General features: G+C 62.8%; 1 protein-coding gene across 1 annotated transcript; it reads right to left on the minus strand.

The window, feature by feature from the left end:
- Nucleotides 1-780: 780 nt before the first annotated feature.
- On the minus strand, nucleotides 781-10,494 carry CLCF1 (cardiotrophin like cytokine factor 1). The gene is made up of 3 exons (XM_040256435.1): nucleotides 10,255-10,494; nucleotides 4,041-4,207; nucleotides 781-2,221 (listed from the first exon to the last, which is right to left on the minus strand). The coding sequence occupies exons 1-3, from the start codon at nucleotides 10,436-10,438 to the stop codon at nucleotides 1,727-1,729; spliced, it is 846 nt and encodes a 281-aa protein (XP_040112369.1). The 5' UTR covers nucleotides 10,439-10,494; the 3' UTR covers nucleotides 781-1,726.
- Nucleotides 10,495-11,870: the final 1,376 nt, after the last annotated feature.

The following is an 11,870-nucleotide window of genomic DNA, read 5'->3' on the forward strand; positions in this document are numbered from 1 at the left end:
ATCACAGCTGAAGCTTGTGACTTGGCCTCAGTCTGTCGCGCTCCCTGGGAGATGGAAAGTGTCTAGAAGGTGAGGGTTACTGCTGGGGGCTCAGACAGGCAGCCCCAGGTGGGGGTCCTGGGGAAGCTGAGGGGCTTGAAAAGAGAACCAGAGGGCAGACAGGCAGCTTTGCACAGGGACAGACCTATGGGACCACTAAAGTGAGCCAGAGGAGTAAGGTGGATTAGCAAAGGCTGGGAGAAGGAAGGGAAGCGACAGAGGGGAAGACATTTGGGAGGACTTCTTGGACAGCAAGGAGATCAAACCAGTCAATCCTAAAGGAAATCAACCCTGAAAACTCATTGGAAGGACAGATGCTGAAGCTCTAGTACTTTGGCCACCTGATTCGAAGGACCAACTCACTGGAAAAGACCCTGATACTGGGAAAGACTGCAAGCAAAAGGAGAAGGGGGCAAAAGAGGATGAGATGGTTGAGTCCACTGACTCAATGGGCATGAGTCTTGAGCAAACTCAGGGAGATAGTGAAGGACAGAGAAGCCTGGCATGGTGCAATCCACGGGGTCACAGAGTCAGACATGACTGAGAGGGTGGGTGAAGGGCAAGAGCGTCTTCCCGGTGGACGTGTAGGAGAGAGCCTCTTCCCCGGCTCTTGGCCTCTCCTGGGCTAACTCTTGGGCTTCTGGCCCTCCACCAGCAGGTGTGGGAGCCTAGGCCGGGGGTGGGCAGAAGAAATGCCAGGAGAACACGAATGAGAGCCAGGGGTGGGGTCAAGCAGAGAGCTGACATTCTGGGGCAAGCGTTTTATTTGTTAATACAAGAATAGAAATTCTGCAATAAATATCATCTAATAAATAACATCTCCAAATAAATAAATATTAATACAACAAACTTAAAAGAGGCATGAGTTGGGTGGGGCTGGGGGGCAGGGCCTAGGGGAGCTGCCCCCGTACCCCGAAATGCTACCGCAATGTAAACTTTCAGGAAATTCTGTGGCTGTGGCTATGGTTGCCCTCCCCAGCCTGGGCAACCCACAGATACCCTGGGAAAGGGGGCAGAAGGGAGGCACCCTGTAGCTGGCAAGAAAATTCAAGGCCATGTCCTTTTGGATGACACCCTGTGCCACGGACCACCTTGGTGACCCCTGGGTCCAGTCTGTCCCTGCCCCTCTGCTTTCAGTATTACCTCCATTGCAGACCCCACCTCTTCTGTTTTTCGTCCCATCTCTTCCGTCTGGACTTGGCCACTGTTTCCTGAACTGGATGTATTGAGTTGTTTGAGGGGTTGGGGAGCAACACCCATCTAAGGAGAGCAGGGCAGCCAAAGGGTTTCACCCCAGAAAGGCACATGTGATGGTGCCCCCTCTCCCTGCCCTTCAGGCACGGTTCCTGGAAGTGCCACCTGAGGGGCTGGGTGGGCGCTGGCAAGTGGTGGGCAGGAAGCAGGAAGCTGCAAGAGCCTCACACTGACTGCAGCCACTCTGGGTGCCCTTGAGCATGACGTCCTGTGGAAATGGGATGGGGCCTATTGCACCTCTTCCTCAGACCCGTAGGACTTAGGGAGGCCAGGAGGGGATGGGCCTCATTGCAGCACACCCTCCTCCAAGCACAGGGAGGCTAGAGGCTCACGGCTTCGGTCTCCTGGCTCAGCAAGTGTTGGTGTACGCATTTCTCCCTCCTAGAGTGGGAGCAGGGCTGGAGGAGGCGGGGAAAGAGAGGGTGGTCGGCGGTCAGAAGCCACGGGCCTCCAGGCGCAGGGTGACCGCGGTGGCCGGAGGCTGCACCCTCTTCTTGAGCCGGTTGAAGTCCTTGGCTGAGCGCCACAGCCAGGTCTGCAGCTCCTTCAGCAGCCAGAAGTCGCCCATCTTCTGGAGGAAGTCGCTGTGGGCAGGGCCAGGGGCCCAGGTGGGCTCGGTCCCGGGCAGAGGCTGGGGCAGCGGGTAGCCCAGAGCTGCCATGACGCCCGCGATGCTGCCCAGCAGGCCCTGCAGGCTGGTGCAGAAGTGGGCCAGGCTGCGGCGCAGCTCGGCCGTGGCGGCCTGGCGGTTGAGGCCCCGCAGGTAGCACAGGAGGTGACTGTAGGCCTCGTAGTTCTGGGTCAGCCGCAGTTTGTCGTTGAGGCTTCGCCACACCTCCAGGTTGACAGTGGCCTTGGGCAGAGTCTCCACCCCCAGCCGAGGGGGGTTGAAGTCAGGCTCGTTGAAAGGGGGGCCCAGGTAGTTCAGCTGTGAAAAGGAGAGGACGATGGGGAAGGAGGGGGGCGGAGGAGCCGGCTGGCCTGCTGGGAGATGCTCGCCCCCAAAGCTTCTATTTCCTGCGTCCCCTGACACTGGCCCCATCTCCATGCTAGGCCTCCCCTAAGTTTCTCCAGGGATGTCATTGGCATGGAGGTGACAGTTGAAGCAACGAGGGGGATGAGCTCCCCTATGGAGAAGTGCAGAAAGAGAAAAACACGCAGGAGAAACTCAGGAAGGACGTGCTGACCGGCTGAGAGCACCAGCCTTGGGAGAGCGCCCCGCGAGGGCAGGGCAGAGCGGAAGAGGAGCCCTGAGGACCCAGGAGGCCAGGCCACAGAGGTGAAGGTGGACCAGGAGAGTGCAGAGCCAAGAAGAGGAGCTCGAGAAGGCAGCAGGGCTCAGCAGCGGGGCTGCAAAACAGAGAGCGAGGAGAGTGAGTCTCAGGAACACCGTTGGGCTTGGCAAGAACGAGGTGCCTGACGACCTTGGAGAGAACGGTTCCAGTGGCCTGGAAGCCAGATTGCAGGGGTTAAGGAGTGAGTGGGTGGAGAGGAAGTGGAGGCAGAGGGTGTAGACCACTCCTTCAAGAAATTTGGCAGGGAAAGCCCGGGGAAGCAAAAGGGTCGGGAGCTGGAGCGGGTAGCAGAGTCAAACAGAGGCTTCCTGGATGGGAAGGCAGAGAGGAGAGCGGGTGGGAAGGCAGAGGGCCGGGGGGCACCCAAGCTACGCCTGCCCCTGACGAGCCTGGGCCACTTGCTGGAGGGCAGGGGACACGGTCCTCACTGAGGCCCCCAGAGAAGGGTTCAGAGGTGCAGGGCTGCCGGAGGCAGAAACGGGCCATCTCAAGAGCTGGGCAGGAGGAAGGGTGTGAAGACAGTCTAGGGACAAGGACAGAGCCTTGCCAACCCTCAGGGGAGAGGCCTGGGGCCCAGGGAGAGGGCGAGGGAGCCGGCTCAGCTGGGAGAGAGAGGGAGAAGCAGGAGGCAGGCCTGGGATAGGCAAGCCCAGGGGGAGGTTCACACGCTGACAAGCTCAGAGACAAACTAATTTCCTCGGTGTATCCTGGGGCTGGAGCCAGCTCCCCCGCCACCCTCCTCCCCCTGCTTTCCCTGGCTCCAGAGTAGGGTCTGGGATGTGGAGGAGGAACACGGGAAGAGGGGCCAGTTCCCCATGGTCCTCGGCAACCTTGACCCTCCTCCCTTCTCTCCTGGGCTCTCCGAGCACCTCCGAACCGCACCCAGATCCTTATGGCATAGCTTCCATCCACGCCCTGAACCCCCTGCTCCTCCTGGCTGGGGTTCCCTACAGCCCCCTTTTCTCCCCAAGTCCCCCTTAGGAGGCCCAGCTAGGATGGGAGAGGCAGAAAGAAGGGAGGCCCATGGGTCCAGAGCAGCAGGGCCCCAGGTCTGGGGCAGAGACGAGCTGGAACACAGGCATGGGGGGTGGGGCCCTCCAGCCCCACCCAGCCCCACCCGGGCAAGAGACACCACAACACGATGTAAACAGAGGAGACTTCCCTGGCCCTCAGGGGGAGGTGGGCGGCTGGGCCGGCAGCCAGTGTGGCAGTGGGCCAAGGCGGGTGCGAGGCCTGCCCACATGCCTAGTCCTGGGGCCAGGGATGGGGAGGAGGGGGCACCTTCCCCAAGAGGGAGGGCAGGAGATGGGCCAGCCAGGGGGACTCCTGAGAGCCCAAGCCCCTCCCCATCACCCCGTCATTCACCAGGACCCCCACTCTCTTGGTGTTCTCTCTTCCCTCACCCCCGTTCTTCATCTGGCTCCCAGCCCCTGAACAGCCCTGGATACTCACATAGGTCCCAGCCAAGCTGCGGAGCTGGTGCTCCAGGTAGCGGGTGAGGTCATAGGTTTTCTGGATGGAGGGGCCGGGCCCCGGGTCTCCTGTGCGGTTGAGGGCTGGCACTGCAGGGAGCTGCCAGAGCACAGTGCACAGGCACGCGAGCATCCCCCACGAGTCCCCTGTGGACAGGGCAGCGAGGAGTGGGAGGGTGGCCTGGCCTGGCCCAGGAGGCAGCTGGCAGCTGGCAGGTGTCTGACCCACCTTGGGCGGGAGCGTGGCCAGGGTGGGACACCAGATGGGAGCAGGCGGAGTGGAGGAGGGGCGCTTCCTGGCCTGAGAGAGTGTGTTCATGGAGGCATATTTGTGTTTGAGGATGAGGGCTTGGCCTGTGTGTCTACCAGGAGGTACTGGAGAGCATTTGTGTGTCAGCTAAGAGTTGCCGTGTGTGTGTGTGTGTGTGTGTATGTGGGGGCACAGGCTGAGGGACTGAGAATCAGAATCAGTATTCCCAGGTTCCAGCTGTACCTCGGCTTTCTCTCCCACCCTCTGCAGTTTAGGGGGAGCCCAGGGGTTGGGAAGCAGCACGTGTCAGAGATTCAAGTTGAGAGAAGTCAGCCCTGAGAGGGACGCACGAGAGGCAGCCACGAGTGGGAATCGAGCCAGAGGCAGGACGCAGGGTCAGACCACCAGGGTCAGAGGCAAAGTGTAGCTATGGACACCAGGGCCGGGCAGGCCGAAGGACATGGGGCTGGCTCGGGTGGGTGGCAAGGGGCTACATTCTGGGATTTGATTCCGGCGCGTGAAAAGTGTAGGATCGAGTTAGACTGAAGGAAATGTGTTCGCTCTGAGAGGCTGGCTGCAGTCAGATCTGCCCCATGCTCCTCTAGGGTATTGGATGGGGAAAGTTAGACCTGAATGAGACTGGTGGATTGGTCTGCCGTGAAGACAGGCCAGGGACAGCTTGTCCGCTGGTGGTGCTGGAGAGTTTGGGCCCCGGAGGATACCAGAGGCCAGGGATCAGAGCTGTGAGAAAAGACTCGACCATTGGGAAATATGATGTTCCCAGCTTTCAGGTGAGGTTCAAGGTCAAGAGCACTAGACCAGGATTCAGTGGGCCTTGGGATTGGCAGTGGCAATGAGGGTTAGGAGACACTAAGGCTGTAATTGGCACTGGGCTAGATTAGGTTTAAAGACTGGGTTCCTTTTAAAGTTTCAGGTTAGTTTATTGGGATCTGGCTGACTGAGTGTGGTTGAGGTTTGAGTCCAGCTGGGGGATGTGGTTAGGTTTGGGCAGGCAGAGGGTTGGCTGGGGCTGAAGTTTGTGCATCTGTTGATGTAGCTGTCTGATGGGGCGATACATGGTGTGTCACTCGGAGGAGGGCTAGTTTGGGTTTTAAGCTTGGAGAGGTGTGAGGTCGAGAGTGGTTTCCTTATTTTATAAATTATATCCTGTCAAATTTTCTACAATGACATATGTTGCTTTCATAAAAATAAGTTGGATATGAGTTTAACAAGTTGATTGTACTTAGAGTTATGGTAAGTGTGGAGTTAGAATTAAGATCAGGTATGTTTAGACTTAGTCATATGCTGGGTCAGGGGTTTAGATAGGGTTGCAGCCTTGGAGGGTTTAGGATTCACGCGGTCTGGAAGGTCTCTGTGGAGGGCAGGGCTCAGGTGCGACCTTCTGCAGTGGCCCGCTGGTCGGTCTGACTGTTTCAGATGCTTTACTGGCTGGCTGCACTGATGGAGCATGGTAACAGGGTGCCTCTAGTCTCAGGGATTCTGCTGTCTTGAGTGAAGGGCTCTTGTTTGAGGATATGTGTGTGCGTGCGTGCATGCACACACGCACACACGTGCCCCACCCATGTGTGTTTCAGGACAGAAGGCAGGGCCAGACCCATAACTGCTGCCTAGGGAGACAGGCTCCCCTTTTCCTCTTCTCCATCTGTAGCCTGTGGCTTCCCTCCCAAATGGTCCTCTCTTCATCCATTCCTTTCCACCCCTAGCTCTTGCTGACTCTGAGTTCCCTTCTTTTTCCTCCCCACCCCTCTCTTTTTTTGGCTGTGGTGAGCAGCATGTGGGGGGATCTTAGTTCCCAAAGCAGGGATCAAACCCGTGCCCCCTGCAGTACACACGTTGAGTCTTAACCACTGGACCACCACAAAGTCCCCCTGAGTTCCTTTCTATCCCCTGTTCTTCACCTCCCAGACAACTCCAGGCCCTTCTCTGCTGCCCTCAGCCTCGCTGTCTGGCTGAGTGCCCAGGATCCCATGGGCACAGTGAGGGGTTAGTTTCAGGGGTTGCAGACCTGCTGAGCAGGGAGCAGCCCTTCTGGGACTGAGTCCGGTCTCTTCTCGAAGTTAGTGATGGCGCCGAGGGTCCCAGCAGAATCGGCAGTTAGGAGCTAGGCTCGGCTCTTTACCCCACCCTGTTCTGGGCAGCCCTGCCAGCCAGAGTTCTAGGACTGGGCGCTGCCTGGCGCACAGAGGGTGGGGGCGGGGGGTCAGGAACCTAGTTCTGGGCCTTGTTCTTCCCTCCCCCTCTGGGCCCTGTGGGACATCCCTGGGGAGGACTGGCTCCCTACACAGGGACAGCACGGGGAGAAGCCTCTGGAAAAACAAGAGCGAAGTCATCTGGGCAGAAAAACGGCTCATGAAATTAACCAGACAAGGCCGGTGTTTCCAGGAATATTTCAGTTCTGAGGTAACTGTGTCATTGAAGGCTGGGGGGGTGGGGGGTGGGGGGAGAGAGCTGAAGGATCTGAGGATCAAGAGGGAAGGAGCCTCAGAAATCCAGAGGGAGAAGAGGCAGCAGGGGAGTAGAAGGCCAAAAGGCTCTCCTCTGTCGGGATGGCCACTGCTTTGGGCAAGATGTCCCACCTCTCAGGCAGCAAAACTGAGAGCTGTCGGGGCAGAGCACACCTGTGGGTCAGCCGCGGGCCCTGGACTCGGCGCAGCCTGCCTGAGCCTGCGGAGGGCAAGTGCTGGGGGCACCCTGGAGTCCTCACACTCCCCCTCCTCTGCAGGCGCAGGGTGTGCAGGTGGGCCGGTCACTGGGGGGCTGTGTCCTGGGCCCCCTCCCCCAGCCCTGGCCCCCAGCCCGGCCCCCGCCCCAACTCTGCCTCTGGCTGCTGCCCACTGATTGTTTACATCCCGTCTTCCCCTGTGTTTATAAATCCGGCTGAGCACGTGAGGAGCTAATGAGAGCAGCTCACATTTCCTGCTGTGGGGGCCCCCGGCCACCCCCCATCCTGGCCCCCGCCCCGGCCAGCCCCTAATTCCATCCAGATCCCTGGGCCCTGGGAACTGAGGCCCCCCTCATGAACACACACACACACACACACATACTCAGCCCACGCACGCGCATGGCCACCCTGACACGGCTGCACAGGCAGGCAGACCCCATGGACGCGTGTCTCTAGGCAGCTGCCCCCCTCAGCCCGTCTCCCCCAGTCTGACCTCAGTCAGGAAAGATAGGGGGCTCAGCAGTGCACACGAGCCAGGGCAGTCACAGTGGGGAGGACCGGTCAGCCAGGAGACTCTGCACCTTGGACTGGTGGCTCAGAGCCATCAGCCCGACAGGTAGGAGCTGGGAGGCACTGCCCAGAGGCGCTGGGCTGAGGGTGCAAGGAAGAGTGAAGGCCCTGCCTGGAGGCCGGGCCAGGCCCAGCACCCTGGTGACCTCGGAGGGCTCAGTGGGGGAGCACCGTGGGAACGCAGCCACTGAAGGCGTGCTGGGTCCACGGTGGCGGGAGAGTCAGGGAACGGCCCCGGGGGCCACCCCCCAGATCCCCTTCTCAGAGAGCCCAAAGGAATAGCCCAGCTTTCCTGGTCTTCTGGGTTGGCTGCACCTCCCCTGTCATCCTTCTCTCCCTTCCATCATTCTCTCCTTGGTTCCCTATCCCCCAGGCAACTGAGAGAGGCTTAGGGAGTGGGTAACGGGTGGGAGTGGGTAACCGGTGGGCCCAGAAGTCAGGAGACCTCTCTGTCACCAGCCCATCCAGTGGCTGGGCTTGTGTGATGGGGTTGCACTGTGCAGCTAAATTTCAAACCACGTGGCACTCCTGCTCTGCCGTCCTCTTCAGCAGCCCCCTCCCTGCCCTTCTCTTCCAACCTAAATGATACAAGAGGAAACTGAGGCCCAGGGAAAGAAGCAGATGGGCAGCCCGCCTTCCAGCCTTGAGGAGTCCATTCCCAACCAGGAGTCAGGCCTTTGTTGGAGTCCAGGGTCGGGGTTGTGCCACAAGAAGACCCTGGCTGGAGCCGGGCAGAAATAAAGCATGTGAGGGGCGGGGGGGGGGGGGGGGGGCACAATGAAGGAAATAGTCCAGCAATTGTGTGGGTGTGCTTGAAAGGGTGTTGTTACCCAGAGAGTGTGGGAGGGGCTCAGGGAGCGTACAGGAGCCCAGTGTGAATAGACAGGTGGGATTGTGGGGAGGAATGTGAAGTGTCACTAACAGAGTAGCTAGTGCCGAGGGGGGTGTGCAAAAGTGTGAGCGGCCCGCGCAGGGCTCTGCCGGCGGAGAGGGAGCCATCACACCAGCTGGGAGGCGAGGCCTCTCAGGGCTGCTGCGGGACAGTCGCTGCCACCTCTGCCTGGCGCCTGTTTCTTCCCCCCGGTTGGCTCCAGGGCAGCGAGGGTGTCTGAGCCAGTGGGGGCACCGGGTCTGCTCTGTTGAGGGGGGAGGTGGTGGTGTGTCCCGCGGGAAGGGCAGACATGTGCTCCCGCAGCCGGGGAGGGGCTCCGTGGGGACAGGGAAAACACAGAGGTGTCAGCCTGGAGGAGTCAGAGAGCGCCCGACCGAGGAGCGCGTCCAGTGCACCCCCACCCCCCCTCCGCGCCCCACAGCCGCACTCCAAGGCTCGGACCGCGCTGGCCAAGCCGGACCTCCAGCCGCCCCTCCCCTCCCGGCAGCCCCCTCCTACCCCAGAGGGGCGGGCCGGGCCGGGCGCAGGAGGAAGCGGGGACGCGTCCTCTGGGAGGTGGGAGTCTGGGGAGGGCATCTGGAGCGCAGAGCGGAGTCGCTGGGAAGGAAGGTGGGGAGAACCGGGATGAGGGGACTCTGGCGAGGCCCGGGGCCTGGGGGTTCCCCCGAGGGGCTCGGCCCGCTCGCCCGCCCTGCCCCCTCGGCGGTGACCTCTCGCCCCCGGCCCCCTCCCTGCGGCGGCGGCGGCGGCGGCGGCGGCGGCGCCTTCCCCCTGTGTAGCCCCGGCGCCCCCGGCCCCGCCCCCGGCCCGCTCCCGCCCGGTCGCTCCCTTCCCGGCGGCGGGGGCGGGGTCCGGGGGCGCCGGGGCTCCGGGCTCGGCCGGGCCGCTGCCCTTTTCCGCGCCGTCCACTCCCTGCCCTCCCTCCCGCGGGCCGCCGGGGTCGAGCGGCCGCCGCCGCCGCTTCTCTGCCGGTGACAGACTTTGCTGCCCGGTCCGGCCGGGCTGCGCCCGCCACCGCCCCCCCCCCCCCCCCGCCCCGCGCCAGGCCCGCCCGCACTTATCACTCCCAGGCCACTGCGGGCCGGCCCGGGGGGCTCGCGGCCGCCTCCCGGCCCCTACCTGCCGCCGGCTCGCCCGCCACGGGCAGCATGGTGGGCTCCGGCCGCGCGGCGCGCAGCGAGGAAGCCGCGACTCCCGCGGCCCGGCCCGGACCAGCCCGGCGCGGCTCTGCCCTCCGCCCTCCTCTCGCCCGCCCTCCTTCCCGCCCTCCCCTCCCGGCGGGCCGGGGAGGGAGAGCGGCGCGGCCCGAGGTGTCGGCCTCCCCTCGCCTCCCGCCGGCCCGGCCTCGGGCTCCCCCGAGCCCCCCTCCCTCCCGCCCGCTTCCTCTCCCGGCCCCCTCCTTCTCCGCGCGCTCCGTCTCCTCCCGCAGACCCGCTCCCTCCTCGGACTCGCTCTCCGGACTTTGGCGCGGGGCTCGGTCCTCCGGGGTCCCGGGACCCCGCCTCGCCAGGCTCCAGGTGGCCGCCTCCCAGGTCTGCGGGTCGCCCGGGCTGCCGGCCGCGCTCCGGCCACCTCCTGGCCCCGCCGAGCGGACTCCAGGAATGCCGCGTCCCCGCCCGGCCCCTCTCGAGGGCGCCCGGCCCGTGCCCCCCCGCCCCGGCCCGAGCCCCGCAGGCGGGGGCAGCGCCCGGCTCCCCGGCCCGGCCCCGGCTCGAGACTCCCTGGGGGAAGGACGGGAACCGGATCTGGCGGCTCCCGGGCGGGGGCGGGGGCCGGGGCCTCGGACGCCTGGCTCCTACCTGCTCGGAGGTCCATGGGGCTGGGGGCCGGGCGGGCCGGGCGCGGCTCCTCTCCCGGAGGCTGGCGGAGTGGGAGGGCGAGCCGCGGCTCCGGCGAAGCTTTAATAATCCCATCCGCCAGGCCCACTCGCAGGTTTTTTTCGCTCGGTTTCGGATTTTTTTTTTTTTTTTTGGTGTGGGACATTCTGCAAACTTTTTTTTTCTGACGTGTAAAGCTGTAACCACAAATTGTAGCGGCCCTCCCCGGGGTGGGGGGAGGAGGGGGGAGGAGGGAAGGGAGGGCTTCTGGGGCTCCTCTCCCTCCCACAACACCGAGAGGGGGTGAGGTGAGGCGAGGCTGCGGCGGTACCACCCCGGGCCTCCTGGGGGAGGGGGCAGGAGGGCATCCGTCCGTCGGCAAACTCCCCAGAGGCAGGGGAGTGAGCTGGCCGCTCCTTTTCTTCTCCCTGGGTGTCGGCCTGGGGCGCCGGCCCCCCGCCCCGGCGAGGTCCCGCTCTCACCCTACCTCTGCCTCAGCATCTCTAACCTCCCTACCCCTCCCTCCGCACCCCCCACCCCGAGTAAACGCAATGACACATTCTCCCAAATGCCAGCGAGCTGGCTTCGAAGCAAGTGATGGTGTTTTTCCTGCTGCCCTTTGTCTGGGCTGACCGCCCCCCTTGCCTATTGTCCCGCCGCCTGTCCCATTTCCAAACGCCGAGGCTAAGCGAGGCGCTCAGGCTGGGGCAGGTGACTAACCGGCTCACAATGCCCCTCCCCCGGGGGGGGGGTGGGCAGAGGGCACCACAGGCCCACTGCCCAGTGCGGAGGGAAGAGGGCACTTGGCAGAGGGTTCTTCCGTCCAGTTCACAGGGTTCTGCATTCTTCCTGCCCCTGGCCAGGAGAGTGCTTATGGGTGGGGGACTCGTAATTCATTAATCAGCACGAGGCACCGGACCAGTTTCAACACCAGAGGTTTCAGGGGTGACTCAGCGAGACCGCTTGGGTGCAAGGCGATGGAGAGACCCAGAGTCCCCACTTGTGAAATGCTTTCCCATGAAGACTCTGCTTTCTCCTGCCTTTGGAGTTGGGGCTGTGGGCTTTCCAGGTGGTGGGGTAGGGGTGCCTGGGCTGTGAAGTGCCCTCTGTCCATCCTTCCCTTGGGACTGGACAGGGACTCGCCAGGCGGGACCCCTAGGGGACCCATAAGCCCAGACCCTCCCTGGAGGGTCTCCCTCTCTCCCTGCACAGAGGACTGCCAAGGAGAGCGCAGAGGAAACGCTCTCCTCTGGGGCGTGCAGACATCCCCACTCCACGACTTTTCTTTGGTCATTTGGTCTCCAAGGCTTGAATGCTCTAGAGGGCCAGACCACCAATTAAATCACTTGGTAATAAGTTGCTTTTGTTGTAGTCTGTTTGCCGCCCCAAGGAGGGAAAGGTGGTGGTGGGCCAGACCTGCACAGTGACTCCTCTGGAGAATGGCATCAGAGCCTGTGCCCACCATGCCCACCCTGGTGCCCCCAGAGAAAGAAGGGTGCCCTGCCGGCCCTGCTTTTGCCCCTCGAGGCTGCGGGTCAGAGAAGGAGGCACAGTCGTGCCCAAAGCCGGGTTCCCAGGGCAGCTCTTCCCTTTTCTGC

Source organism: Oryx dammah, unplaced genomic scaffold (genome assembly GCF_014754425.2).
Source record: "Oryx dammah isolate SB20612 unplaced genomic scaffold, SCBI_Odam_1.1 HiC_scaffold_15, whole genome shotgun sequence".
In the NCBI taxonomy this organism is placed as follows: Eukaryota; Metazoa; Chordata; class Mammalia; order Artiodactyla; family Bovidae; genus Oryx; species Oryx dammah.